This window comes from Scyliorhinus torazame, chromosome 24 (assembly GCF_047496885.1).
Source record: "Scyliorhinus torazame isolate Kashiwa2021f chromosome 24, sScyTor2.1, whole genome shotgun sequence".
In the NCBI taxonomy this organism is placed as follows: domain Eukaryota; kingdom Metazoa; phylum Chordata; class Chondrichthyes; order Carcharhiniformes; family Scyliorhinidae; genus Scyliorhinus; species Scyliorhinus torazame.
In genome coordinates, this window is record NC_092730.1 from 7832005 (window position 1) to 7859504 (window position 27500).

The window sequence follows — 27500 nt, forward strand, 5'->3', positions numbered from 1 at the left end:
CTCTGTGTCCCCCCCCAGCTCTGTGTCCCCCCCAGCTCTGTGTCCCCCCCAGCTCTGTGTGTGCCCCCCCCAGCTCTGTGTGTGCCCCCCAGCTCTGTGTGTGCCCCCCAGCTCTGTGTGTGCCCCCCAGCTCTGTGTGTGCCCCCCAGCTCTGTGTGTGCCCCCCCAGCTCTGTGTGTCCCCCCCAGCTCTGTGTGTCCCCCCCCCAGCTCTGTGTGTCCCCCCCCAGCTCTGTGTGTGTGCCCCCCCCAGCTCTGTGGTCCCCCCCCAGCTCTGTGTGTCCCCCCCCAGCTCTGTGTGTGTCCCCCCCCAGCTGTGTGTGTGTGTCCCCCCCAGCTCTGTGTGTCCCCCCCAGCTCTGTGTGTGCCCCCCCAGCTCTGTGTGTGCCCCCCCAGCTCTGTGTGTGCCCCCCCAGCTCTGTGTGTGCCCCCCCAGCTCTGTGTGTGCCCCCCCAGCTCTGTGTGTCCCCCCCCAGCTCTGTGTGTCCCCCCCCCAGCTTTGTGTGTCCCCCCCCCAGCTCTGTGTGTCCCCCCCCAGCTCTGTGTGTCCCCCCAGCTCTGTGTGTCCCCCCAGCTCTGTGTGTCCCCCCAGCTCTGTGTGTCCCCCCCAGCTCTGTGTGTGCCCCCCCAGCTCTGTGTGTGCCCCCCAGCTCTGTGTGTGCCCCCCAGCTCTGTGTGTGCCCCCCAGCTCTGTGTGTGCCCCCCCCCAGCTCTGTGTGTGCCCCCCCCAGCTCTGTGTGTGCCCCCCCCAGCTCTGTGTGTGCCCCCCCAGCTCTGTGTGTGCCCCCCCAGCTCTGTGTGTGCCCCCCCCAGCTCTGTGTGTGCGCGTCCCAGCTCTGTGTGTGCGCGTCCCAGCTCTGTGTGTGCGCGTCCCAGCTCTGTGTGTGTCCCCAGCTCTGTGTGTGCCCCCCCCAGCTCTGTGTGTGTGCCCCCCCAGCTCTGTGTGTGTGCCCCCCAGCTCTGTGTGTGTGCCCCCCCCCAGCTCTGTGTGTGTGCCCCCCCCCCCAGATCTGTGTGTGTGTGTGTCCCCCAGCTCTGTGTGTGTCCCCCCCAGCTCTGTGTGTGTGTCCCCCCAGCTCTGTGTGTGTGTGTGTGTCCCAGCTCTGTGTGTGTCCCCCCCAGCTCTGTGTGTGTCCCCCCCCCAGCTCTGTGTGTGTGCCCCCCCCCAGCTCTGTGTGTGTGCCCAGCTCTGTGTGTGCCCCCCCCAGCTCTGTGTGTGTGCCCCCCCAGCTCTGTGTGTGTGCCCCCCCAGCTCTGTGTGTGCCCCCCCCAGCTCTGTGTGCCCCCCCCCAGCTCTGCGTGTGCCCCCCCCCAGTTCTGTGTGTGTGCCCCCCCCAGCTCTGTGTGTGTGCCCCCCCAGCTCTGTGTGTGTGCCCCCCCAGCTCTGTGTGTGTGCCCCCCCCAGCTCTGTGTGTGTGCCCCCCCAGCTCTGTGTGTGTGCCCCCCAGCTCTGTGTGTGTGCCCCCCCCCAGCTCTGTGTGTGCCCCCCCCAGCTCTGTGTGTGCCCCCCCCAGCTCTGTGTGTGTGCGTCCCAGCTGTGTGTCCCCAGCTCTGTGTGTGTGCCCCCCCCAGCTCTGTGTGTGTGCCCCCCCCAGCTCTGTGTGTGTGCCCCCCCCAGCTCTGTGTGTGTGCCCCCCCAGCTCTGTGTGTGTGCCCCCCCAGCTCTGTGTGTGTGCCCCCCAGCTCTGTGTGTGTGCCCCCCCAGCTCTGGTGTGTGCCCCCCAGCTCTGTGTGTGTGCCCCCCCAGCTCTGTGTGTGTGCCCCCCCCAGCTCTGTGTGTGTCCCCCCCCCCCCAGCTCTGTGTGTGTCCCCCCCCCCAGCTCTGTGTGTGTCCCCCCCCCCAGCTCTGTGTGTGCCCCCCCCAGCTCTGTGTGTGCCCCCCCCAGCTCTGTGTGTGCCCCCCCAGCTCTGTGTGTGCCCCCCCAGCTCTGTGTGTGCCCCCCCAGCTCTGTGTGTGCCCCCCCAGCTCTGTGTGTGCCCCCCCCAGCTCTGTGTGTGCCCCCCCCAGCTCTGTGTGTGCCCCCCCAGCTCTGTGTGTGCCCCCCCCCAGCTCTGTGTGTGCCCCCCCAGCTCTGTGTGTGCGCGTCCCAGCTCTGTGTGTGCGCGTCCAGCTCTGTGTGTGTCCCCAGCTCTGTGTGTGCCCCCCCAGCTCTGTGTGTGTGCCCCCCCAGCTCTGTGTGTGTGCCCTCCCAGCTCTGTGTGTGTGCCCCCCCCCAGCTCTGTGTGTGTGCCCCCCCCCAGATCTGTGTGTGTGTGTGTCCCCCAGCTCTGTGTGTGTCCCCCCCAGCTCTGTGTGTGTGTCCCCCCAGCTCTGTGTGTGTGTGTGTCCCCCAGCTCTGTGTGTGTCCCCCCCAGCTCTGTGTGTGTCCCCCCCCAGCTCTGTGTGTGTGCCCCCCCCAGCTCTGTGTGTGTGCCCAGCTCTGTGTGTGTCCCCAGCTCTGTGTGTGCCCCCCCAGCTCTGTGTGTGTGCCCCCCCAGCTCTGTGTGTGTGCCCCCCCAGCTCTGTGTGTGCCCCCCCCAGCTCTGTGTGCCCCCCCCCAGCTCTGCGTGTGCCCCCCCAGCTCTGTGTGTGTGCCCCCCCAGCTCTGTGTGTGTGCCCCCCCCAGCTCTGTGTGTGTGCCCCCCCAGCTCTGTGTGTGTGCCCCCCCAGCTCTGTGTGTGTGCCCCCCCCAGCTCTGTGTGTGTGCCCCCCCCAGCTCTGTGTGTGTGCCCCCCCCAGCTCTGTGTGTGTGCCCCCCCCAGCTCTGTGTGTGCCCCCCCAGCTCTGTGTGTGCCCCCCCCAGCTCTGTGTGTGCCCCCCCCAGCTCTGTGTGTGTGCGTCCCAGCTGTGTGTCCCCAGCTCTGTGTGTGTGCCCCCCCCAGCTCTGTGTGTGTGCCCCCCCCAGCTCTGTGTGTTTCCCCCCCCCAGCTCTGTGTGTGTGCCCCCCCCAGCTCTGTGTGTGTGCCCCCCCCAGCTCTGTGTGTGTGCCCCCCCCAGCTCTGTGTGTGTGCCCCCCCCAGCTCTGTGTGTGTGCGTCCCCCAGCTCTGTGTGTGTGTCCCCCAGCTCTGTGTGTGTGCCCCCCCCCAGCTCTGTGTGTGTGCCCCCCCAGATCTGTGTGTGTGCCCCCCCCAGCTCTGTGTGTGTGTGTCCCAGCTCTGTGTGTGTGTGTCCCAGCTCTGTGTGTGTCCCCAGCTCTGTGTGTGTCCCCAGCTCTGTGTGTGTGTCCCCAGCTCTGTGTGTGTCCCCAGCTCTGTGTGTGTCCCAGCTCTGTGTGTGCCCCCCCAGCTCTGTGTGTGTGCCCCCCCCAGCTCTGTGTGTGTGCCCCCCCCAGCTCTGTGTGTGTGCCCCCCCAGCTCTGTGTGTGTGCCCCCCCAGCTCTGTGTGTGTGCCCCCCCAGCTCTGTGTGTGTGCCCCCCCAGCTCTGTGTGTGTGCCCCCCCAGCTCTGTGTGTGTGCCCCCCCAGCTCTGTGTGTGTGTGTCCCCAGCTCTGTGTGTGTGTGTCCCCAGCTCTGTGTGTGTGTCCCCCCAGCTCTGTGTGTGCCCCCCAGCTGTGTGTGTGTCCCCAGCTCTGTGTGTGCCCCCCCCAGCTCTGTGTGTGCCCCCCCCAGCTCTGTGTGTGCCCCCCAGCTCTGTGTGTGCCCCCCCCAGCTGTGTGTGTGCCCCCCAGCTGTGTGTGTGCCCCCCCAGCTGTGTGTGTGTGCCCCCCCAGCTGTGTGTGTGTGCCCCCCCAGCTGTGTGTGTGTGCCCCCCCAGCTGTGTGTGTGTGCCCCCCCAGCTCTGTGTGTGTGTCCCCCCCAGCTCTGTGTGTGTGCCCCCCCAGCTCTGTGTGTGTGGCCCACCAGCTCTGTGTGTGGCCCCCCCAGCTCTGTGTGTGCCCCCCAGCTCTGTGTGTGCCCCCCAGCTCTGTGTGTGCCCCCCCTCCCCCAGCTCTGTGTGTGCCCCCCCCTCCCCCAGCTCTGTGTGTGCCCCCCCCCCTCCCCCAGCTCTGTGTGTGCCCCCCCCTCCCCCAGCTCTGTGTGTGCCCCCCCTCTCCCCAGCTCTGTGTGTGCCCCCCCCTCCCCCAGCTCTGTGTGTGCCCCCCCCTCCCCAGCTCTGTGTGTGCCCCCCCCTCCCCCAGCTCTGTGTGTGCCCCCCCCCTCCCCCAGCTCTGTGTGTGCCCCCCCCCTTCCCCCAGCTCTGTGTGTCTCACTCACCGTTTTCGCGAGCTCCGGTTCTACTATTTCAATCCTTCTGTTTACCCAAATGCACATTTTACAATTATCTTTTTGCCAGCGAATTCTTGTCCCTGGGTGAGGTGGAGCTTGGTGGTCCCTGGGTGAGGTGGAGTTTGGTGGTCCCTGGGTGAGGTGGAGCTTGGTGGTCCCTGGGTGAGGTGGAGTTTGGTGGTCCCTGGGTGAGGTGGAGCTTGGTGGTCCCTGGGTGAGGTGGAGTTTGGTGGTCCCTGGGTGAGGTGGTCCCTGGGTGAGGTGGAGTTTGCTGGTCCCTGGGTGAGGTGGTCCCTGGGTGAGGTGGAGTTTGGTGGTCCCTGGGTGAGGTGGTCCCTGGTGAGGTGGAGTTTGGTGGTCCCTGGGTGAGGTGGTCCCTGGGTGAGGTGGAGTTTGGTGGTCCCTGGGTGAGGTGGAGTTTGGTGGTCCCTGGGTGAGGTGGTCCCTGGGTGAGGTGGAGTTTGGTGGTCTCTGGGTGAGGTGGAGTTTGGTGGTCCCTGGGTGTGGTGGTCTCTGGGTGAGGTGGAGTTTGGTGGTCCCTGGGTGTGGTGGTCCCTGGGTGAGGTGGAGTTTGGTGGTCCCAGGTGGTCCTGTTTGGAGGAGGTGAAGAGCGGTGTTGAATCGGAGAGGATCCTGGTCTGATTGCGGGGGTTGGTGGGTGGCTGAGGTGGGGTCCAACTCACAGTGGCTGGTTTGCTGGTGAGCGAGACCAAGTCTTGGCTGTGCTGTCGACATCAAGCTGATGGCTGGCATTGCGAATGATGTTCTAGACAATGATTCTGGCTCCCTGGTGCAGATCTTTGATGAAGAGAATCCTGGTATTTGAGAGAGTAATTTCCTCGGTGGGGTCTCACCTTCAGCCCTGCGATGTGTGGTCCAACAGGACAAAACTTTATTAGGAATACAAACTCATAAACTCCACACCCTAAAAAAAACAATTTACAATTACCCCTTAAACACTACTACTCAATTCCCCATTAAACAACAAGAAAAGAAACATACAGCCCTCAATCTATCTTACCGTGACCCTGCGTCAGGCAGATCAGAATTCAATTCCTTTCTCCAACGTTTCCCCAAAAATTGCTTCTAAAGCTTTTCAAAATCTCTCTCTGCCTTCCTGGTCTCCTCCCAGCAATGATCTCATCTCCCCAAGCTGAAAAACAAATGATCTCTGTTGGTTGCAAAGCACATGAACTCCACAGGGACTTCCCCAGGCTAACCACAGTCCATTAGCCCAGACTGAAAAAAACCACTCCTTTGTCAATTTCACCTGCTGGCTGCTGAAATCACCCAGACCCTGCAAAACGGAATTATTATTTTTTAAACATGACCACTGCGGGCAAACACACTCTAAACCCAGGCGTTTAACCGTTAAATTGGCCAATACTTAGAATCTCCCAGTCGTCACATTATGCTGTTGATTTCACATTGTTGTCTTTTCTCCTGACAAGGGTGTGCGATGTGTGTGCACGAGGACGAGGGACGCCCGTTCTCCTGTTTTAGCAAAAACCATATTGAGTCGGTGAAGTGCTATGTCGTTTGTGCACAGTCTTGCTCCTTTATTAACGTGCTATAATCCTTGCAATTAGGACTCGTGTAAGAGCCCTTTCCTGTTTATTTCCTTTGTCCCCATTTCTTACATTATTTTTGGTCCATGGACCCATAATCAGGATGTGCCTTAAGGCGGAGGAGTGCTTGCCAGGACAACGTGCTCCCAGGTTTTTGTCCTTTGGAGAGGAGAAACCAGACTCGTCGGCACCGAGTGAATCTTGGGAACCGGCTTTGGAGGAAGTCGGTTCGATTGGCTGACTGGCAGCCCGTGGGTTGGCCAGGGGACAGTGTTCTGCCTGACAACAGTCAGTGATTGATTCCTGCCAGGTGGTTTATTTTTTTTGGAGATAACCTACCAGAAGCCTCTAGACCCTGGAAGGGAGAGGAACTGCGTTTCGCCTTCTCTCTGCTGCTGGCTTCCTGCTGTCTCCGTGAGGCTGCAGTGAAGATCATTACAAACTGAAGGAAAAGGAAGAACCCAACTGAAGGCCCAACCAAGAGAAAGAAACTAACTGGAAGACACCCATAGAACACAGAGTGCAGAAGGAGGCCATTCAGCCCATCGAGTCTGCACCGACCTACTTAAACCCTCACTTCTACCCTATCCCCGTAACCCAATAACCCCTCCTAATCTTTTTGGACACCCAAGGGCAATTTAGCGCGGCCAATCCACCTAACCTGCACGTCTTTGGACTGTGGGAGGAAACCGGAGCCCCCGGAGGAAACCCACGCAGACACGGGGAGGACGTGCAGACTCCGCACAGACGTGGCCCAAGCCGGGAATCGAACCCGGGACCCTGGCGCTGTGAAGCCACAGTGCTAACCACTGTGCTACTGTGCTGCCCATCTGAACCAAACATCCTTTATCTTTTTATGTTATTATATTTTCGTTGCCTCTCAACCACCTTTTCCCCTGTGTGTGTGTGTGTGTGTGTGTGTGTACAGAGAGTTGTAGGTAGTTAGTTGTATTTTTGTTCAGTCTATTTAATTCTAATTACTATTAATAATAAACGGTTACTTGTGTTTATGTTTTACAATCCTGGTGACCATGATCGATTTAACTCAATCAAAGCCCACAGGTATTAGTATAAAATTTAATTTCACCCATGTTGCGAGTCTGGGTCAAGAAGGGCTGGAATTGACTATGTGCTGGCCCAGGGGGGCGTGACAGAAGGGGGTGCACTTGAGACACCCTTCATCCGGTTTATAGAGAAGACGGGTGGACCCACTGATGGGTGGATGGTTGGTGTGCCTGAATGAGCGTGGTTAATCCTTGCTCGATTTGTCGTCTGTGTGTGTGTGTGGGGGGGGGGGGGGGGGGGAGTCTGTATGCTGTGCCTCTGCCGTGGAGCCTTTCTATGGTCTGAGGGTGGGCTTGGTGGGGGAGTTAGGAAGCCTCCACCAAGTGTTCCTATATGGTTTCCTGAATGTCCTTGTAGTACTCGGGTTTTCCATGGGGAAGCAGTGTTTTTGTGTCTCTGTTGAGGGAGCGCTGCTCTGTCCCCTGGTATCCACCTTGTAACGATGCGCAGTGCCGGTCTGTGCCTGACGTTCCTGGGTTAATTTGCGCATTCCTCCCACAGTCCAAAGATGTGCAGGTTAGGTGGATTGGCCGTGCTAAATTGCCCTTAGTGGCCAAAATTGCCCTTGGTGTTGGGAGGGGTTACTGGGTTAGGGGGATAGGGGGGAGGTGTTGACCTTGGGTAGGGTGCTCGTTCCAAGAGCCGGTGCAGACTCGATGGGCCGAATGGCCTCCTTTTGCACGGTAAATTCTATCATTTAAGAGGGGTCTTCATCTCCCGGTTGAGGCTGGTGTGATTTTTCTAGTGTTGGTGGGGTTGGTGCGCTGCCCTGGGTGGGGTTGCTGAGGTACAGAGCTGGCTGGGTGGTGGGTCTAGGTGTGTGTGGGGGTGTCTTGGGCGTACCGACTCCAGTGTGTCTAAATGTGCTGGGGTAGGCCAGGTCCGGTGCCGTGGGTGGTATCCTGTTGCTTGGAGACCGCGACGTCCCTTCTCGAAGCCACGTATTAGGGACACCTTGAGAGGCTGTTTTTTGTTTGATGTCCTTGAATATCCTTGGTTTGTTGATTCCGAAATGCACGAGGGCCTGGGGTTGAGCCAAGTCTTGTGCCATGGGTGAAATCTTGTTCCCTCCTTCCCTTAATATCGCCAGTCCCTTACCTGAGCGAGTAGCTTTTCCCCATCTTCATCAGTGGGTGATGGCCGCGTTTTCTTTGTAGTTTGCTACTTCCATTCCGACGGGGTTGTCGGGTCTGAGATTGGGCAGCACGGTAGCACAGTGGTTAGCACTGTGGCTTCACAGCTCCAGGGTGCCAGGTTCGATTCCCAGCTTGGGTCAGTGTCTGTGCGGAGTCTGCACGTCCTCCCCGTGTCTGCGTGGGTTTCCTCCGGCTGCTCCGGTTTCCTCCCACAGTCCAAAGATGGGCAGGTTAGGTGGATTGGCCGTGCTAAATTGCCCTTAGGTTAGATGGGGTTGCAGGGTTACGGGGATAGGGTAGAGGCGTGGGGTTAAGTAGGGTGCTCTTTCCAAGAGCCGGTGCAGACTCGATGGGCCGAATGGACTACTTCTGCACGGTAAATTCTATGATATCTATAAAGAGAAGCAGAGATTGGTTCCTGCAGCGGCACAGATGGGTCTGGTATCGGAGGGGAGGGGGCTCGTGTGTTGTCGGAGACTGTGGTGTTGCCAAATTGAGCCGAATGATTGTTTTAAGCAAGTTATATCGCTGTTCTCTGCATCCATGTATATTGAGGCTTTTTTAAACTTGCTGAGCTGTGGTTTTGTTGCGTGATGAGTTAGAATGAAAAACCTCGATCAAAATACTTTCTAAAAAAAACAAGCGGTCAGTCATTTCGGACAGAGATGAGATTATTTTCCTCGAGAGTCGCTGGGAATTTCTTCTTCAGAAGGCAGTGGACAAAGGAGTCTTTGAAGATGTTTAAGGCAGAGTCAGATAGATTCTTACTTAGCAAGGGGGGGGGAAGGTTATGGGGGGTGGGGTTGACTACGGGAGCAGGCTTGAGGGACTGAGTGACCTACACCTCTGAATTTGTGTGTCGGCGTCAAAAACAAAAGGGCTGCTTTGTCTGTGACGGGATGTCCTGAAGGCCGAGAGGGGCTGGGGAAACGGGATCCGCGTGGTCACGTTGTTGAGGGGCTGGTGGGGGCCGAGGGAAGGTGGGTTACTGTCTGGGGGCTGCTGTCTGGCCTCTCACTCTCTCTCTCCTCTCCCACCGGCAGGTTATTCAGTCTGACGCTGAAGAAGCTTCTTGTGTTGAAGGAGCTGGACAAGGACCTCAGCTCGGTGGTAATCGCGGTCAAACTGCAGGGCTCCAAGCGGGTGCTGAGGACCAACGAGATCCCCCTTGCCAGCAGCCACCTAATGGAGACGGATCTACAGCTGACCTTCTCCCTGCAGGTAGTAACTGATGTTTGAACCCCCCCCCCTTGCTGGCAGTGCCTGGTGGGATGGGGTGAGGGTCTGGCTGGGTGGGTAGGGGGGCACTGGGTTTGCGATCCACACTGATGGTGCTTTCCCGGTGTTTTCTCTCCAGTATCCACACTTCCTGAAGCGAGATGCCAACAAGCTGCAGATAATGTTACAGAGGAGGAAGAGATACAAGAATCGAACCATCCTGGGTTACAAAACCCTGGCAGTCGGCCTGATCAACATGGCTGAGGTGAGGGTCAACGGTCTCTCTCTCTCTCTGACTCTCTCTGTCTCTCCTCTCACTCTCTGTGTCTCTCTTGCTCTGTCTCTCTCTCTCCACTCTCTATCTCTCTCTCTGCCTCTCACTCTCTCTCTCTCTGTCTGTCTCTATCTGTTTCTCTCTCGTCTCTCTATCTCTCTCTCCACTCTCCATCTCTCTATCCCCTGTCTTGTGTCTCTCACTTTCTCTCCTGGGCTACCCGATTTTAAAATTCTCATCCTTGTTCTCTGATCCCTCCACGATTTCCCCCTCTCTCCCCACTCTGTACCCTCCCTATCTCTGTAACCTCCTCCAGCCCCGACAACCCTCCCTGTCTCTGTAACCTCCTCCAGCCCCTACAACCCTCCCTATCTCTGTAACCACCTCCAGCCCCTACACCCCTCCCTATCTCTGTCACCTCCTCCAGCCCCTACAACCCTCCCTATCTCTGTCACCTCCTCCAGTCCCTACACCCCTCCCTATCTCTGTAACCTCCTCCAGTCCCTACAACCCTCCCTATCTCTGGAACCTCCTCCAGCCCCTACACCCCTCCCTATCTCTGTAACCTCCTCCAGCCCCGACAACCCCCCCATCTCTCTAACCTCCTCCAGCCCCTACAAGTCTTCCTATCTCTGTAACCTCCTCCAGCCCCTACACCCCTCCCTATCTCTGTAACCTCCTCCAGCCCCTACACCCCTCCCTATCTCTGTAACCTCCTCCAGCCCCTACAACCCTTCCTATCTCTGTAACCTCCTCCAGTACCTACAACCCTCCCTGTCTCTGTAACCTCCTCCAGCCCCTACAACCCTCCCTATCTCTGTAACCTCCTCCAGCCCCTACAACCCTTCCTATCTCTGTAACCTCCTCCAGTACCTACAACCCTCCCTATCTCTGTAACCTCCTCCAGCCCCTACATCCCTCCCTATCTCTGTAACCTCCTCCAGTCCCTACACCCCTCCCTATCTCTGTCACCTCCTCCAGCCCCTACAACCCTCCCTATCTCTGTAACCCCCTCCAGTCCCTACACCCCTCCCTATCTCTGTAACCTCCCCCGGCCCCTGCAACCCTCCCTATCTCTGTAACCTCCTCCAGCCCCTACACCCTCCCTATCTCTGTAACCTCCTCCAGGCCATTACAACCCTCCCTATCTCTGTAACCTCCTTCAGGCTCCTACAACCCTCCCTATCTCTGTAACCTCCTACAGCCCCTACAACCCTCTTTAATTCTGTAACCTCCTCCAGCCCCTATAACCCTCCCTGTCTCTGTAACCTCCTCCAGCCCCTACAACCCTCTTTAATTCTGTAACCTCCTCCAGCCCCTACACCCCTCCCTATCTCTGTAACCTCCTCCAGCCCCTACAACCCGCCCTATCTCTGTAACCTCCTCCAGCCACTACAACCCTCCCTATCCGTGTAACCTCCTCCACTCCCTACAATCCTCCCTATCTCTGTAACCTCCTCCACCCATTAAACTCTCCCTACCCCTGTAACCTCCTCCAGCCTCTACAACCCTCCCTATCTCTGTAACCTCCTCCAGCCCCTACAACCCTCTTTAATTCTGTAACCTCCTCCAGCCCCTACAACCCTCCCTATCCCTGTAACCTCCTCCAGCCCCTACAACCTTCCCTATCTCTGTAACCTCCCCCAGCCCCGACAACCCTCCCTATCTCTGTAACCTCCTCCAGCCCCTACAACCCTCCCTATCTGTGTAACCTCCTCCAGTCGTTACAACCCTCCCTATCTCTGTAACCTCCTCCGTATCTCTGTAACCTCCTCCAGCCCCTCTGAGATGTCTGTGCTCCTCCAATCCCGGCTTCTTGAGCATCCTCCGATTTCCAAATCTCTCCACCTCTTGTGGGGTTCATGACACAGATACATAGACGATAGGAGCAGGAGGAGGCCTTTTGGCCCTTCGAGCCTGCTCCGCCATTCATCACCATCATGGCTGATCATCCAACTCAATAGCCCAATCCTGCTTTCTCCCCATAGCCTTTGATTCCATTCTCCCCGAGTGCGATAACCAGCCGCCTCTTGAATATATTCAAATTGGCATTGGGATTTTGAGTTGAAGGATCGGGATAAAATGTGAGCCCTTGACTCCCTCTCTGTTAATCTTTCCACCGTTTGCAGGTGATGCAGCACCCCAGTGAGGGAGGACAGGTACTTGGTCTCCATAGCAACATCAAGGAGGCCTCGGTGCTGGTCGCTGAAGTAAGAATTTACTCCTTGTCCAGCCAGCCCATCGACCACGAAGTCCCGAAAGTGAAGATGTCAGGTCAGTGTCTCTCTCTCTCTCTCTCTCTCTCTCTCTCTCTCCCCCCCCCCCCCCCCCCCCCAACTGCCCCTCGGGCCTAGGCTGCTCGAAAGGCCTGGGCCTTTCCTGCTCTGGCCAGCCTGGCCTTTGACGAACTAGGCCCAAAGATCCTGGGGCAGCTTCTCGTTGGGGTTTTGGTAGCTCCCGCTCCCCGGCATTGGAAAGTGAACCTCTGGGGGGGGGGGGGGGGGGGGGGGGGACTAGGAGAAAAATCACTGAGGGTGTGAAATAAAATGGTCCGTCTCTGTGTTCTTTTCAAAATCTGAGGCGTTATCAGTCAGAATATCGGAGATGAAGAGCAGATGGCTGTCAGAGACAGGTGGTGAGGTGATAAATCGCCAGGAATATAAACTAAATAGGACAATTCTAAAAGAGGCGCTGCAACAGAGATCTGGGAGCGTCTGTACAGATATTCTTGACAACGACAGGGCAAGCTGAGAAAGCTGTGGTCCTTCGTTTTATAAATAGAGGAATAGAGTACAAAATACATTCATCTAAACCTTTATCAATGGCCTGTGTAGGCCCCAGCTGGAGGACTGGGTCCAATTCCGGGCCCCCACACCTTTGAAAGGACGCTGTGGCCTCGGAGAGAGCGCGGAGGGAGATTTTCTGGAACGTTCCCGGGGATGAGGATTCAGTGAATGTGGAGAGAGGCGGGGAGAAGCTGGGATTGTCCTTCCTCGGAGCGGAGAAGGTTAAGGTGGAGATTGAATCGAGGCGGCGTTCCGAATCAGGAAGGGGTTTGGGTAGAGGCGACGAGGAGAAAGTGTTTCCCAGTTGGCGGGAGGGTGGGTAATAAGAGGGGGGGGGTGAACACAGATTGAAGAGAATTGGTAACAGAACCAGAGGGAGAGATGAGGAGAATGTGGTTTCTTTTGACACAGCGAGTTTATCATAGATTATCATAGAATTTACAGTGCAGAAGGAGGCCATTCGGCCCATCGAGTCTGCACCGGCTCTTGGAAAGAGCACCCTACCCAAGGTCAACACCTCCACCCTATCCCCATAACCCAGTAACCCCACCCAACACTAAGGGCAATTTTGGACGCTAAGGGCAATTTAGCACGGCCAATTCACCTAACCTGCACATCTTTGGACTGTGGGAGGAAACCGGAGCACCCGGAGGAAACCCACGCACACACAGGGAGGATGTGCAGACTCCGCACAGACAGTGACCCAAGCCGGGAATCGAACCCGGGACCCTGGGGCTGTGAAGCAATTGTGCTACTGTGCTGCCGAGTTGTTGTGATCCGGAAGGTTCTGCCTGAAAGGCCGGCGGAAGCAGATTCAACAGGAACTTCCAAAGGGGGGATTGGGGAAATACTGGGAAAGGAGGAATCTGCAGAGCTGTGGGGGAAACAGCGGGGGGGGGGGGGGGGGGGACGACGACTGATTGGATAGATCATTCAAAGAGCCATACAGAGATGATGGACATAATGGCCGCCTCCTGAGCTGTCTCATTCAATGCACCCATCAAACTAGCATTGGTAACTCTCGCAAGAGACCGCGCTCTTTCAGGACTGTGAAGTTGTTGTTGGGTTCATTGTCAGTTCTTTGGCAGTTGTTGTTAGGTTCATTGTCAGTTCTTTGACAGTTGTTCGGTTCATTGTCAGTTTTTTGACAGTTGTTAGGTTCATTGTCAGTTCTTTGACAGTTGTTCGGTCCATTGTCAGTTCTTTGACAGTTGTTAGGTTCATTGTCAGTTCATTGACAGTTGTTAGGTTCATTGACAGTTGTTGTTAGGTTCATTGTCAGTTCATGAACAGTTGTTAGGTTCATTGTCAGTTCATTGACAGTTGTTAGGTTCATTGTCAGTTCAATGACAGTTGTTGTTAGGTTCATTGTCAGTTCATTGACTGAGGGATTTAGGAAGATGAATTGAGTTTGAGGCTGAGGATACTGTTTAATTCTCTGCAGACCGATCACCAGATATCGACAATTACTCCGAGGATGAGGACGACAGCTTCTCATCTGAGCAGGAAGTCAGTGATGATCCATTACAAGGGCAGGTAATTCCAGAACGTTCCACCTAAGGTGCGGATTCGCACTGATTTCCACACACACTGACTCTCACTGGGGTACGGGTCCCACACACACTGACTCTCACTGGGGTACGGGTCCCACACACACTGACTCTCACTGGGGTACGGGTCCCACACACACTGACTCTCACTGGGGTATGGGTCCCACACACACTGACTCTCACTGGGGTACGGGTCCCACACACACTGACTCTCACTGGGGTACGGGTCCCGCACACACTGACTCTCACTGGGGTATGGGTCCCACACACACTGACTCTCACTGGGGTACGGGTCCCACACACACTGACTGTCACTGGGGTACGGGTCCCACACACACTTACTCTCACTGGGGTACGGGTCCCACACACACTGACTCTCACTGGGGTACGGGTCCCACACACACTGACTCCCACTGGGGTACGGGTCCCACACACACACTGACTCTCACTGGGGTACGGGTCCCACACACACTGACTCTCACTGGGGTACGGGTCCCACACACTGACTCTCACTGGGGTACGGGTCCCACACACACTGACTCTCACTGGGGTACGGGTCCCACACACACTGACTCCCACTGGGGAACGGGTCCCACACACACACTGACTCTCACTGGGGCACGGGTCCCACACACACTGACTCGCACTGGGGTACGGGTCCCACACACACTGACTCTCACTGGGGTACGGGTCCCACACACACTGACTCTCACTGGGGTACGGGTTCCACACACACTGACTCTCAATGGGGTACGGGTCCCACACACACTGACTCTCACTGGGGTACGGGTCCCACACACACTGACTCTCACTGGGGTACGGGTCCCACACACACTGACTCTCACTGGGGTACAGGTCCCACACACACTGACTCTCACTGGGGTACGGGTCCCACACACACTGACTCTCACTGGGGTACGGGTCCCACACACACTGACTCTCACTGGGGTACGGGTCCCACACACACCGACTCTCACTGGGGTACGGGTCCCACACACACACTGACTCTCACTGGGGCACGGGTCCCACACACACTGACTCTCACTGGGGTACGGGTCCCACACACACTGACTCTCACTGGGGTACGGTTCCCACACACACTGACTCTCACTGGGGTACGGGTTCCACACACACTGACTCTCACTGGGGTACGGGTCCCACACATACTGACTCTCACTGGGGTACGGGTCCCACACACACTGACTCCCACTGGGGTACGGGTCCCACACACACACTGACTCTCACTGGGGTACAGGTCCCACACACACTGACTCTCACTGGGGTACGGGTCCCACACACACTGACTCTCACTGGGGTACGGGTCCCACACACACTGACTCTCACTGGGGTACGGGTCCCACACACACTGACTCTCACTGGGGTACGGGTCCCACACACACACTGACTCTCACTGGGGCACGGGTCCCACACACACTGACTCTCACTGGGGTACGGGTCCCACACACACTGACTCTCACTGGGGTACGGTTCCCACACACACTGACTCTCACTGGGGTACGGGTCCCACACACACTGACTCTCACTGGGGTACGGGTCCCACACACACTGACTCTCACTGGGGTACGGGTCCCACACACACTGACTCTCACTGGGGTACAGGTCCCACACACACTGACTCTCACTGGGGTACGGGTCCCACACACACTGACTCTCACTGGGGTACGGGTCCCACACACACTGACTCCCACTGGGGTACGGGTCCCACACACACACTGACTCTCACTGGGGTACGGGTCACACACACACTGACTCTCACTGGGGTACGGGTTCCACACACACTGACTCTCACTGGGGTACGGGTCCCACACACACTGACTCTCACAGGGGGACGGGTCCCACACACACTGACTCTCACTGGGGTACGGGTCCCACACACACTGACTCTCACTGGGGTACGGGTCCCACACACACTGACTCTCACTGGGGTACGGGTCCCACACACACTGACTCTCACTGGGGTACGGGTCCCACACACACTGACTCTCACTGGGGTACGGGTCCCACACACACTGACTCTCACTGGGGTACGGGTCCCACACACACTGACTCTCACTGGGGTACGGGTCCCACACACACTGACTCTCACTGGGGTACGGGTCCCACACACACTGCCTCTCACTGGGGTACGGGTCCCACACACACTGACTCTCACTGGGGTACGGGTCCCACACACACTGACTCTCACTGGGGTGCGGGTCCCACACACACTGACTCTCACTGGGGTACGGGTCCCACACACACTGACTCTCACTGGAGTACGGGTCCCACACACACTGACTCTCACTGGGGTACGGGTCCCACACACACTGACTCTCACTGGGGTACGGGTCACACACACACTGACTCTCACTGGGGTACGGGTCCCACACACACTGACTCTCACTGGAGTACGGGTCCCACACACACTGACTCTCACTGGGGTACGGGTCCCACACACACTGACTCTCACTGGGGTACGGGTCCCACACACACTGACTCTCACTGGGGTATGGGTCCCACACACACTGACTCTCACTGGGGTACGGGTCCCACACACTGACTCTCACTGGGGTAGGGGTAGGGGCTTGTCAATGTAGGATACTGGGATATTAAGTCTGACTAGCGCTAAATAAATGTTCTCTCTTTCTGTATCCTGGAAGGATTTGTTTTATGAAGACGAGGAGGTCGGGAAACGTAAGAAGGCGCGAAGGAAACTGCCAAACTCGGCTGCTATCTCTCGTGGCGGCATCAGCAATGTGAGTATTGTTTGGGTGTTCAAGCTGCTCTGTGCGGGACAGGTCAAGAGGGGAATTTGGTGGGCAAAATGATTCAGGTGGGGAGGCAAAACAGGAGAGGAGAGAGCTGTCTCTGTCTGGGAGACTAGCCCCGAGCTGTCTCAGTCTGGGAGCTGGGCTGGGCCCCGAGCTGTCTCAGTCTGGGAGACTAGCCCCGAGCTGTCTCAGTCTGGGAGCCGGGCCGGGGCCCGAGCTGTCTCAGTCTGGGAGCCGGGCCGGGGCCCGAGCTGTCTCAGTCTGGGAGCCGGGCCCCGAGCTGTCTCAGTCTGGGAGCCGGGCCGGGGCCCGAGCTGTCTCAGTCTGGGAGCCGGGCCCCGAGCTGTCTCAGTCTGGGAGCCGGGCCGGGCCCCGAGCTGTCTCAGTCTGGGAGCCGGGCCGGGCCCCGAGCTGTCTCAGTCTGGGAGCCGGGCCGGGCCCCGAGCTGTCTCAGTCTGGGAGCCGGGCCGTGCCCGAGCTGTCTCAGTCTGGGAGCCGGGCCCCGAGCTGTCTCAGTCTGGGAGCCGGGCCGGGCCCCGAGCTGTCTCAGTCTGGGAGCCGGGCCGGGCCCTGAGCTGTCTCAGTCTGGGAGCCGGGCCGGGCCCCGAGCTGTCTCAGTCTGGGAGCCGGGCCGGGCCCCGAGCTGTCTCAGTCTGGGAGCCGGGCCGGGCCCCGAGCTGTCTCAGTCTGGGAGCCGGGCTGGGCCCCGAGCTGTCTCAGTCTGGGAGCCGGGCCGGGGCCCGAGCTGTCTCAGTCTGGGAGCTGGGCCGGGCCCCGAGCTGTCTCAGTCTGGGAGCTGGGCCCCGAGCTGTCTCAGTCTGGGAGCCAGGCCGGGGCCCGAGCTGTCTCAGTCTGGGAGCCGGGCCCCGAGCTGTCTCAGTCTGGGAGCCTGGCCGTGCCCGAGCTGTCTCAGTCTGGGAGCCGGGCCGGGCCCCGAGCTGTCTCAGTCTGGGAGCCGGGCCCCGAGCTGTCTCAGTCTGGGAGCCGGGCCGGGCCCCGAGCTGTCTCAGTCTGGGAGCCGGGCCCCGAGCTGTCTCAGTCTGGGAGCCGGGCCGGGCCCCGAGCTGTCTCAGTCTGGGAGCCGGGCCGGGCCCCGAGCTGTCTCAGTCTGGGAGCCGGGCCGGGCCCCGAGCTGTCTCAGTCTGGGAGCCGGGCCGGGGCCCGAGCTGTCTCAGTCTGGGAGCCGGGCCCCGAGCTGTCTCAGTCTGGGAGCCGGGGCCCGAGCTGTCTCAGTCTGGGAGCCGGGCCCCGAGCTGTCTCAGTCTGGGAGCCGGGCCGGGCCCCGAGCTGTCTCAGTCTGGGAGCCGGGCCCCGAGCTGTCTCAGTCTGGGAAACTAGCCCCGAGCTGTCTCAGTCTGGGAGCCGGGCCGGGCCCTGAGCTGTCTCAGTCTGGGAGCCGGGCCCCGAGCTGTCTCAGTCTGGGAGCTGGGCTGGGCCCCGAGCTGTCTCAGTCTGGGAGCCGGGCCCCGAGCTGTCTCAGTCTGGGAGCTGGGCTGGGCCCCGAGCTGTCTCAGTCTGGGAGCCGGGCCGGGGCCGCGCTGTCTCAGTCTGGGAGCCGGGCCCCGAGCTGTCTCAGTCTGGGAGCCGGGCCCCGAGCTGTCTCAGTCTGGGAGCTGGGCTGGGCCCCGAGCTGTCTCAGTCTGGGAGCCGGGCCGGGCCCCGAGCTGTCTCAGTCTGGGAGCCGGGCCGGGCCCCGAGCTGTCTCAGTCTGGGAGCCGGGCCGGGCCCCGAGCTGTCTCAGTCTGGGAGCCGGGCCGGGCCCCGAGCTGTCTCAGTCTGGGAGCCGGGCCGGGGCCCGAGCTGTCTCAGTCTGGGAGCCGGGCCGGGGCCCGAGCTGTCTCAGTCTGGGAAACTAGCCCCGAGCTGTCTCAGTCTGGGAGCCGGGCCCCGAGCTGTCTCAGTCTGGGAGCCGGGCCGGGGCCCGAGCTGTCTCAGTCTGGGAGCCGGGCCCCGAGCTGTCTCAGTCTGGGAGCCGGGCCGGGGCCCGAGCTGTCTCAGTTTGGGAGCCGGGCCGTGCCCGAGCTGTCTCAGTCTGGGAGCCGGGCCGGGCCCCGAGCTGTCTCAGTCTGGGAGCCGGGCCGTGCCCGAGCTGTCTCAGTCTGGGAGCCGGGCCCCGAGCTGTCTCAGTCTGGGAGCCGGGCCCCGAGCTGTCTCAGTCTGGGAGCCGGGCCCCGAGCTGTCTCAGTCTGGGAGCCGGGCCGTGCCCGAGCTGTCTCAGTCTGGGAGCCGGGCCCCGAGCTGTCTCAGTCTGGGAGCCTGGCCGTGCCCGAGCTGTCTCAGTCTGGGAGCCGGGCCGGGCCCCGAGCTGTCTCAGTCTGGGAGCCGGGCCCCGAGCTGTCTCAGTCTGGGAGCCGGGCCGGGCCCCGAGCTGTCTCAGTCTGGGAGCCGGGCCCCGAGCTGTCTCAGTCTGGGAGCCGGGCCGGGCCCCGAGCTGTCTCAGTCTGGGAGCCGGGCCGGGCCCCGAGCTGTCTCAGTCTGGGAGCCGGGCCGGGCCCCGAGCTGTCTCAGTCTGGGAGCCGGGCCGGGGCCCGAGCTGTCTCAGTCTGGGAGCCGGGCCCCGAGCTGTCTCAGTCTGGGAGCCGGGGCCCGAGCTGTCTCAGTCTGGGAGCCGGGCCCCGAGCTGTCTCAGTCTGGGAGCCGGGCCGGGCCCCGAGCTGTCTCAGTCTGGGAGCCGGGGCCCGAGCTGTCTCAGTCTGGGAGCCGGGCCCCGAGCTGTCTCAGTCTGGGAAACTAGCCCCGAGCTGTCTCAGTCTGGGAGCCGGGCCGGGCCCCGAGCTGTCTCAGTCTGGGAGCCGGGCCCCGAGCTGTCTCAGTCTGGGAGCTGGGCTGGGCCCCGAGCTGTCTCAGTCTGGGAGCCGGGCCCCGAGCTGTCTCAGTCTGGGAGCTGGGCTGGGCCCCGAGCTGTCTCAGTCTGGGAGCCGGGCCGGGGCCGCGCTGTCTCAGTCTGGGAGCCGGGCCCCGAGCTGTCTCAGTCTGGGAGCCGGGCCCCGAGCTGTCTCAGTCTGGGAGCTGGGCTGGGCCCCGAGCTGTCTCAGTCTGGGAGCCGGGCCGGGCCCCGAGCTGTCTCAGTCTGGGAGCCGGGCCGGGCCCCGAGCTGTCTCAGTCTGGGAGCCGGGCCGGGCCCCGAGCTGTCTCAGTCTGGGAGCCGGGCCGGGCCCCGAGCTGTCTCAGTCTGGGAGCCGGGCCGGGGCCCGAGCTGTCTCAGTCTGGGAGCCGGGCCGGGGCCCGAGCTGTCTCAGTCTGGGAAACTAGCCCCGAGCTGTCTCAGTCTGGGAGCCGGGCCCCGAGCTGTCTCAGTCTGGGAGCCGGGCCGGGGCCCGAGCTGTCTCAGTCTGGGAGCCGGGCCCTGAGCTGTCTCAGTCTGGGAGCCGGGCCGGGGCCCGAGCTGTCTCAGTTTGGGAGCCGGGCCGTGCCCGAGCTGTCTCAGTCTGGGAGCCGGGCCGGGCCCCGAGCTGTCTCAGTCTGGGAGCCGGGCCGTGCCCGAGCTGTCTCAGTCTGGGAGCCGGGCCCCGAGCTGTCTCAGTCTGGGAGCCGGGCCCCGAGCTGTCTCAGTCTGGGAGCCGGGCCCCGAGCTGTCTCAGTCTGGGAGCCGGGCCCCGAGCTGTCTCAGTCTGGGAGCCGGGCCCCGAGCTGTCTCAGTCTGGGAGCCGGGGCCCGCGCTGTCTCAGTCTGGGAGCCGGGCCCCAAGCTGTCTCAGTCTGGGAGCCGGGCCCCGAGCTGTCTCAGTCTGGGAGCCGGGCCGTGCCCGAGCTGTCTCAGTCTGGGAGCCGGGCCGGGGCCCGAGCTGTCTCAGTCTGGGAGCCGGGCCGGGCCCCGAGCTGTCTCAGTCTGGGAGCCGGGCCGGGGCCCGAGCTGTCTCAGTCTGGGAGCCGGGACGGGGCCCGAGCTGTCTCAGTCTGGGAGCCGGGCCGGGGCCCGAGCTGTCTCAGTCTGGGAGCCGGGCCCCGAGCTGTCTCAGTCTGGGAGCCGGGCCGGGCCCCGAGCTGTCTCAGTCTGGGAGCCGGGGCCCGAGCTGTCTCAGTCTGGGAGCCGGGCCGGGCCCCGAGCTGTCTCAGTCTGGGAGCCGGGCCCCGAGCTGTCTCAGTCTGGGAGCCGGGCCGGGCCCCGAGCTGTCTCAGTCTGGGAGCCGGGCCCGGCCCCGAGCTGTCTCAGTCTGGGAGCCGGGCCCCGAGCTGTCTCAGTCTGGGAGCTGGGCTGGGCCCCGAGCTGTCTCAGCCTGGGAGCCGGGCCCCGAGCTGTCTCAGTCTGGGAGCTGGGCTGGGCCCCGAGCTGTCTCAGTCTGGGAGCCGGGCCGGGCCCCGAGCTGTCTCAGTCTGGGAGCCGGGCCCGGCCCCGAGCTGTCTCAGTCTGGGAGCCTGGCCCCGAGCTGTCTCAGTCTGGGAGCCGGGCCGGGGCCCGAGCTGTCTCAGTCTGGGAGCCGGGCCCCGAGCTGTCTCAGTCTGGGAGCCGGGCCCCGAGCTGTATCAGTCTGGGAGCTGGGCTGGGCCCCGAGCTGTCTCAGTCTGGGAGCCGGGCCCCGAGCTGTCTCAGTCTGGGAGCCGGGCCGGGCCCCGAGCTGTCTCAGTCTGGGAGCCGGGCCGGGCCCCGAGCTGTCTCAGTCTGGGAGCCGGGCCGGGCCCCGAGCTGTCTCAGTCTGGGAGCCGGGGCCCGAGCTGTCTCAGTCTGGGAGCCGGGCCGGGCCCCGAGCTGTCTCAGTCTGGGAGCCGGGCCCCGAGCTGTCTCAGTCTGGGAGCCGGGCCGGGCCCCGAGCTGTCTCAGTCTGGGAGCCGGGCCCCGAGCTGTCTCAGTCTGGGAGCCGGGCCGGGCCCCGAGCTGTCTCAGTCTGGGAGCCGTGGCCCGAGCTGTCTCAGTCTGGGAGCCGGGCCCCGAGCTGTCTCAGTCTGGGAAACTAGCCCCGAGCTGTCTCAGTCTGGGAGCCGGGCCGGGCCCCGAGCTGTCTCAGTCTGGGAGCCGGGCCCCGAGCTGTCTCAGTCTGGGAGCTGGGCTGGGCCCCGAGCTGTCTCAGTCTGGGAGCCGGGCCCCGAGCTGTCTCAGTCTGGGAGCTGGGCCGGGCCCCGAGCTGTCTCAGTCTGGGAGCTGGGCTGGGCCCCGAGCTGTCCCAGTCTGGGAGCTGGGCTGGGCCCCGAGCTGTCTCAGTCTGGGAGCCGGGCCGGGGCCGAGCTGTCTCAGTCTGGGAGCCGGGGCCCGAGCTGTCTCAGTCTGGGAGCTGGGCTGGGCCCCGAGCTGTCTCAGTCTGGGAGCCGGGCTGGGGCCGAGCTGTCTCAGTCTGGGAGCCGGGCCCTGAGCTGTCTCAGTCTGGGAGCCGGGCCCCGAGCTGTCTCAGTCTGGGAGCCGGGCCCCGAGCTGTCTCAGTCTGGGAGCCGGGCCGGGCCCCGAGCTGTCTCAGTCTGGGAGCCGGGCCGGGCCCCGAGCTGTCTCAGTCTGGGAGCCGGGCCGGGCCCCGAGCTGTCTCAGTCTGGGAGCCGGGCCGGGCCCCGAGCTGTCTCAGTCTGGGAGCCGGGCCGGGGCCGAGCTGTCTCAGTCTGGGAGCCGGGCCCCGAGCTGTCTCAGTCTGGGAGCCGGGCCGGGGCCCGAGCTGTCTCAGTTTGGGAGCCGGGCCGTGCCCGAGCTGTCTCAGTCTGGGAGCCGGGCCGGGCCCCGAGCTGTCTCAGTCTGGGAGCCGGGCCGTGCCCGAGCTGTCTCAGTCTGGGAGCCGGGCCCCGAGCTGTCTCAGTCTGGGAGCCGGGCCCCGAGCTGTCTCAGTCTGGGAGCCGGGCCCCGAGCTGTCTCAGTCTGGGAGCCGGGCCGTGCCCGAGCTGTCTCAGTCTGGGAGCCGGGCCCCGAGCTGTCTCAGTCTGGGAGCCTGGCCGTGCCCGAGCTGTCTCAGTCTGGGAGCCGGGCCGGGCCCCGAGCTGTCTCAGTCTGGGAGCCGGGCCCCGAGCTGTCTCAGTCTGGGAGCGGGGCCGGGCCCCGAGCTGTCTCAGTCTGGGAGCCGGGCCCCGAGCTGTCTCAGTCTGGGAGCCGGGCCGGGCCCCGAGCTGTCTCAGTCTGGGAGCCGGGCCGGGCCCCGAGCTGTCTCAGTCTGGGAGCCGGGCCGGGCCCCGAGCTGTCTCAGTCTGGGAGCCGGGCCGGGGCCCGAGCTGTCTCAGTCTGGGAGCCGGGCCCCGAGCTGTCTCAGTCTGGGAGCCGGGGCCCGAGCTGTCTCAGTCTGGGAGCCGGGCCCCGAGCTGTCTCAGTCTGGGAGCCGGGCCGGGCCCCGAGCTGTCTCAGTCTGGGAGCCGGGGCCCGAGCTGTCTCAGTCTGGGAGCCGGGCCCCGAGCTGTCTCAGTCTGGGAAACTAGCCCCGAGCTGTCTCAGTCTGGGAGCCGGGCCGGGCCCCGAGCTGTCTCAGTCTGGGAGCCGGGCCCCGAGCTGTCTCAGTCTGGGAGCTGGGCTGGGCCCCGAGCTGTCTCAGTCTGGGAGCCGGGCCCCGAGCTGTCTCAGTCTGGGAGCTGGGCTGGGCCCCGAGCTGTCTCAGTCTGGGAGCCGGGCCGGGGCCGCGCTGTCTCAGTCTGGGAGCCGGGCCCCGAGCTGTCTCAGTCTGGGAGCCGGGCCCCGAGCTGTCTCAGTCTGGGAGCTGGGCTGGGCCCCGAGCTGTCTCAGTCTGGGAGCCGGGCCGGGCCCCGAGCTGTCTCAGTCTGGGAGCCGGGCCGGGCCCCGAGCTGTCTCAGTCTGGGAGCCGGGCCGGGCCCCGAGCTGTCTCAGTCTGGGAGCCGGGCCGGGCCCCGAGCTGTCTCAGTCTGGGAGCCGGGCCGGGGCCCGAGCTGTCTCAGTCTGGGAGCCGGGCCGGGGCCCGAGCTGTCTCAGTCTGGGAAACTAGCCCCGAGCTGTCTCAGTCTGGGAGCCGGGCCCTGAGCTGTCTCAGTCTGGGAGCCGGGCCGGGGCCCGAGCTGTCTCAGTCTGGGAGCCGGGCCCCGAGCTGTCTCAGTCTGGGAGCCGGGCCGGGGCCCGAGCTGTCTCAGTTTGGGAGCCGGGCCGTGCCCGAGCTGTCTCAGTCTGGGAGCCGGGCCGGGCCCCGAGCTGTCTCAGTCTGGGAGCCGGGCCGTGCCCGAGCTGTCTCAGTCTGGGAGCCGGGCCCCGAGCTGTCTCAGTCTGGGAGCCGGGCCCCGAGCTGTCTCAGTCTGGGAGCCGGGCCCCGAGCTGTCTCAGTCTGGGAGCCGGGCCCCGAGCTGTCTCAGTCTGGGAGCCGGGCCGTGCCCGAGCTGTCTCAGTCTGGGAGCCGGGCCCCGAGCTGTCTCAGTCTGGGAGCCGGGCCCCGAGCTGTCTCAGTCTGGGAGCCGGGGCCCGCGCTGTCTCAGTCTGGGAGCCGGGCCCCAAGCTGTCTCAGTCTGGGAGCCGGGCCCCGAGCTGTCTCAGTCTGGGAGCCGGGCCGTGCCCGAGCTGTCTCAGTCTGGGAGCCGGGCCGGGGCCCGAGCTGTCTCAGTCTGGGAGCCGGGCCGGGCCCCGAGCTGTCTCAGTCTGGGAGCCGGGCCGGGGCCCGAGCTGTCTCAGTCTGGGAGCCGGGCCGGGGCCCGAGCTGTCTCAGTCTGGGAGCCGGGCCGGGGCCCGAGCTGTCTCAGTCTGGGAGCCGGGCCCCGAGCTGTCTCAGTCTGGGAGCCGGGCCGGGCCCCGAGCTGTCTCAGTCTGGGAGCCGGGGCCCGAGCTGTCTCAGTCTGGGAGCCGGGCCGGGCCCCGAGCTGTCTCAGTCTGGGAGCCGGGCCCCGAGCTGTCTCAGTCTGGGAGCCGGGCCGGGCCCCGAGCTGTCTCAGTCTGGGAGCCGGGCCCGGCCCCGAGCTGTCTCAGTCTGGGAGCCGGGCCCCGAGCTGTCTCAGTCTGGGAGCTGGGCTGGGCCCCGAGCTGTCTCAGCCTGGGAGCCGGGCCCCGAGCTGTCTCAGTCTGGGAGCTGGGCTGGGCCCCGAGCTGTCTCAGTCTGGGAGCCGGGCCGGGCCCCGAGCTGTCTCAGTCTGGGAGCCGGGCCCGGCCCCGAGCTGTCTCAGTCTGGGAGCCTGGCCCCGAGCTGTCTCAGTCTGGGAGCCGGGCCGGGGCCCGAGCTGTCTCAGTCTGGGAGCCGGGCCCCGAGCTGTCTCAGTCTGGGAGCCGGGCCCCGAGCTGTATCAGTCTGGGAGCTGGGCTGGGCCCCGAGCTGTCTCAGTCTGGGAGCCGGGCCCCGAGCTGTCTCAGTCTGGGAGCCGGGCCGGGCCCCGAGCTGTCTCAGTCTGGGAGCCGGGCCGGGCCCCGAGCTGTCTCAGTCTGGGAGCCGGGCCGGGCCCCGAGCTGTCTCAGTCTGGGAGCCGGGGCCCGAGCTGTCTCAGTCTGGGAGCCGGGCCGGGCCCCGAGCTGTCTCAGTCTGGGAGCCGGGCCCCGAGCTGTCTCAGTCTGGGAGCCGGGCCGGGCCCCGAGCTGTCTCAGTCTGGGAGCCGGGCCCCGAGCTGTCTCAGTCTGGGAGCCGGGCCGGGCCCCGAGCTGTCTCAGTCTGGGAGCCGTGGCCCGAGCTGTCTCAGTCTGGGAGCCGGGCCCCGAGCTGTCTCAGTCTGGGAAACTAGCCCCGAGCTGTCTCAGTCTGGGAGCCGGGCCGGGCCCCGAGCTGTCTCAGTCTGGGAGCCGGGCCCCGAGCTGTCTCAGTCTGGGAGCTGGGCTGGGCCCCGAGCTGTCTCAGTCTGGGAGCCGGGCCCCGAGCTGTCTCAGTCTGGGAGCTGGGCCGGGCCCCGAGCTGTCTCAGTCTGGGAGCTGGGCTGGGCCCCGAGCTGTCCCAGTCTGGGAGCTGGGCTGGGCCCCGAGCTGTCTCAGTCTGGGAGCCGGGCCGGGGCCGAGCTGTCTCAGTCTGGGAGCCGGGGCCCGAGCTGTCTCAGTCTGGGAGCTGGGCTGGGCCCCGAGCTGTCTCAGTCTGGGAGCCGGGCTGGGGCCGAGCTGTCTCAGTCTGGGAGCCGGGCCCTGAGCTGTCTCAGTCTGGGAGCCGGGCCCCGAGCTGTCTCAGTCTGGGAGCCGGGCCCCGAGCTGTCTCAGTCTGGGAGCCGGGCCGGGCCCCGAGCTGTCTCAGTCTGGGAGCCGGGCCGGGCCCCGAGCTGTCTCAGTCTGGGAGCCGGGCCGGGCCCCGAGCTGTCTCAGTCTGGGAGCCGGGCCGGGGCCGAGCTGTCTCAGTCTGGGAGCCGGACCGGGGCCCGAGCTGTCTCAGTCTGGGAGCCGGGCCGGGGCCCAAGCTGTCTCAGTCTGGGAGCCGGGCCCCGAGCTGTCTCAGTCTGGGAGCCGGGCCCCGAGCTGTCTCAGTCTGGGAGCCGGGCCCCGAGCTGTCTCAGTCTGGGAGCCGGGCCCCGAGCTGTCTCAGTCTGGGAGCCGGGGCCCGAGCTGTCTCAGTCTGGGAGCCGGGCCCCGAGCTGTCTCAGTCTGGGAGCCGGGCCCCGAGCTGTCTCAGTCTGGGAGCCGGGCCGTGCCCGAGCTGTCTCAGTCTGGGAGCCGGGCCGGGGCCCGAGCTGTCTCAGTCTGGGAGCCGGGCCGGGCCCCGAGCTGTCTCAGTCTGGGGGCCGGGGCCCGAGCTGTCTCAGTCTGGGAGCCGGGCCGGGGCCCGAGCTGTCTCAGTCTGGGAGCCGGGCCGGGGCCCGAGCTGTCTCAGTCTGGGAGGCGGGCTGGGGCCCGAGCTGTCTCAGTCTGGGAGCTGGGCCCCGAGCTGTCTCAGTCTGGGAGCCGGGCCCCGAGCTGTCTCAGTCTGGGAGCTGGGCTGGGCCCGGAGCTGTCTCAGTCTGGGAGCCGGGCCCCGAGCTGTCTCAGTCTGGGAGCTGGGCTGGGCCCCGAGCTGTCTCAGTCTGGGAGCCGGGCCGGGCCCCGAGCTGTCTCAGTCTGGGAGCCGGGCCGGGCCCCGAGCTGTCTCAGTCTGGGAGCCGGGCCGGGGCCCGAGCTGTCTCAGTCTGGGAGCCGGGCCGGGCCCCGAGCTGTCTCAGTCTGGGAGCCGGGCCGGGGCCCGAGCTGTCTCAGTCTGGGAGCCGGGCCGGGCCCCGAGCTGTCTCAGTCTGGGAGACTAGCCCCGAGCTGTCTCAGTCTGGGAGCCGGGCCGGGCCCCGAGCTGTCTCAGTCTGGGAGCCGGGCCGGGGCCCGAGCTGTCTCAGTCTGGGAGCCGGGCCCCGAGCTGTCTCAGTCTGGGAGCCGGGCCCCGAGCTGTCTCAGTCTGGGAGCCGGGCCCCAAGCTGTCTCAGTCTGGGAGCCGGGCCGGGCCCCGAGCTGTCTCAGTCTGGGAGCCGGGCCCCGAGCTGTCTCAGTCTGGGAGCCGGGCCCCGAACTGTCTCAGTCTGGGAGCCGGGCCGGGCCCCGAGCTGTCTCAGTCTGGGAGCCGGGCCCCGAGCTGTCTCAGTCTGGGAGCCGGGCCGGGCCCCGAGCTGTCTCAGTCTGGGAGCCGGGCCGAGGCCCGAGCTGTCTCAGTCTGGGAGCCGGGCCCCGAGCTGTCTCAGTCTGGGAGCCGGGCCGGGCCCCGAGCTGTCTCAGTCTGGGAGCCGGGCCGAGGCCCGAGCTGTCTCAGTCTGGGAGCCGGGCCGGGCCCCGAGCTGTCTCAGTCTGGGAGCCGGGCCCCGAGCTGTCTCAGTCTGGGAGCCGGGCCGGGCCCCGAGCTGTCTCAGTCTGGGAGCCGGGCCGAGGCCCGAGCTGTCTCAGTCTGGGAGCCGGGCCGGGCCCCGAGCTGTCTCAGTCTGGGAGCCGGGCCGGGCCCCGAGCTGTCTCAGTCTGGGAGCTGGGCCGGGTCCCGAGCTGTCTCAGTCTGGGAGCCGGGCCGGGCCTCGAGCTGTCTCAGTCTGGGAGCCGGGCCCCGAGCTGTCTCAGTCTGGGAGCCGGGCCCCGAGCTGTCTCAGTCTGGGAGCCGGGCCGGGCCCCGAGCTGTCTCAGTCTGGGAGCCGGGCCCCGAGCTGTCTCAGTCTGGGAGCCGGGCCGGGCCCCGAGCTGTCTCAGTCTGGGAGCCGGGCCCCGAGCCGC

The 27500-nt window shown here is 63.8% G+C and overlaps 1 protein-coding gene across 1 annotated transcript in view; it reads left to right on the forward strand.

Annotated features, from left to right (window-relative positions):
• The first annotated feature begins 9000 nt into the window (after positions 1–9000).
• LOC140399863 (phosphofurin acidic cluster sorting protein 1-like) overlaps positions 9001–27500 on the forward strand; it is a 149430-nt gene continuing 130930 nt past the window's right edge. Inside the window, exons 1-5 of the mRNA XM_072489327.1 lie at positions 9001–9175; positions 9312–9437; positions 11576–11720; positions 13677–13768; positions 16443–16538. Of these exons, the coding sequence (XP_072345428.1) occupies positions 9140–9175; positions 9312–9437; positions 11576–11720; positions 13677–13768; positions 16443–16538 (495 nt within the window). The 5' untranslated portion in view covers positions 9001–9139. The remainder of the gene's footprint in view (positions 9176–9311; positions 9438–11575; positions 11721–13676; positions 13769–16442; positions 16539–27500) is intronic.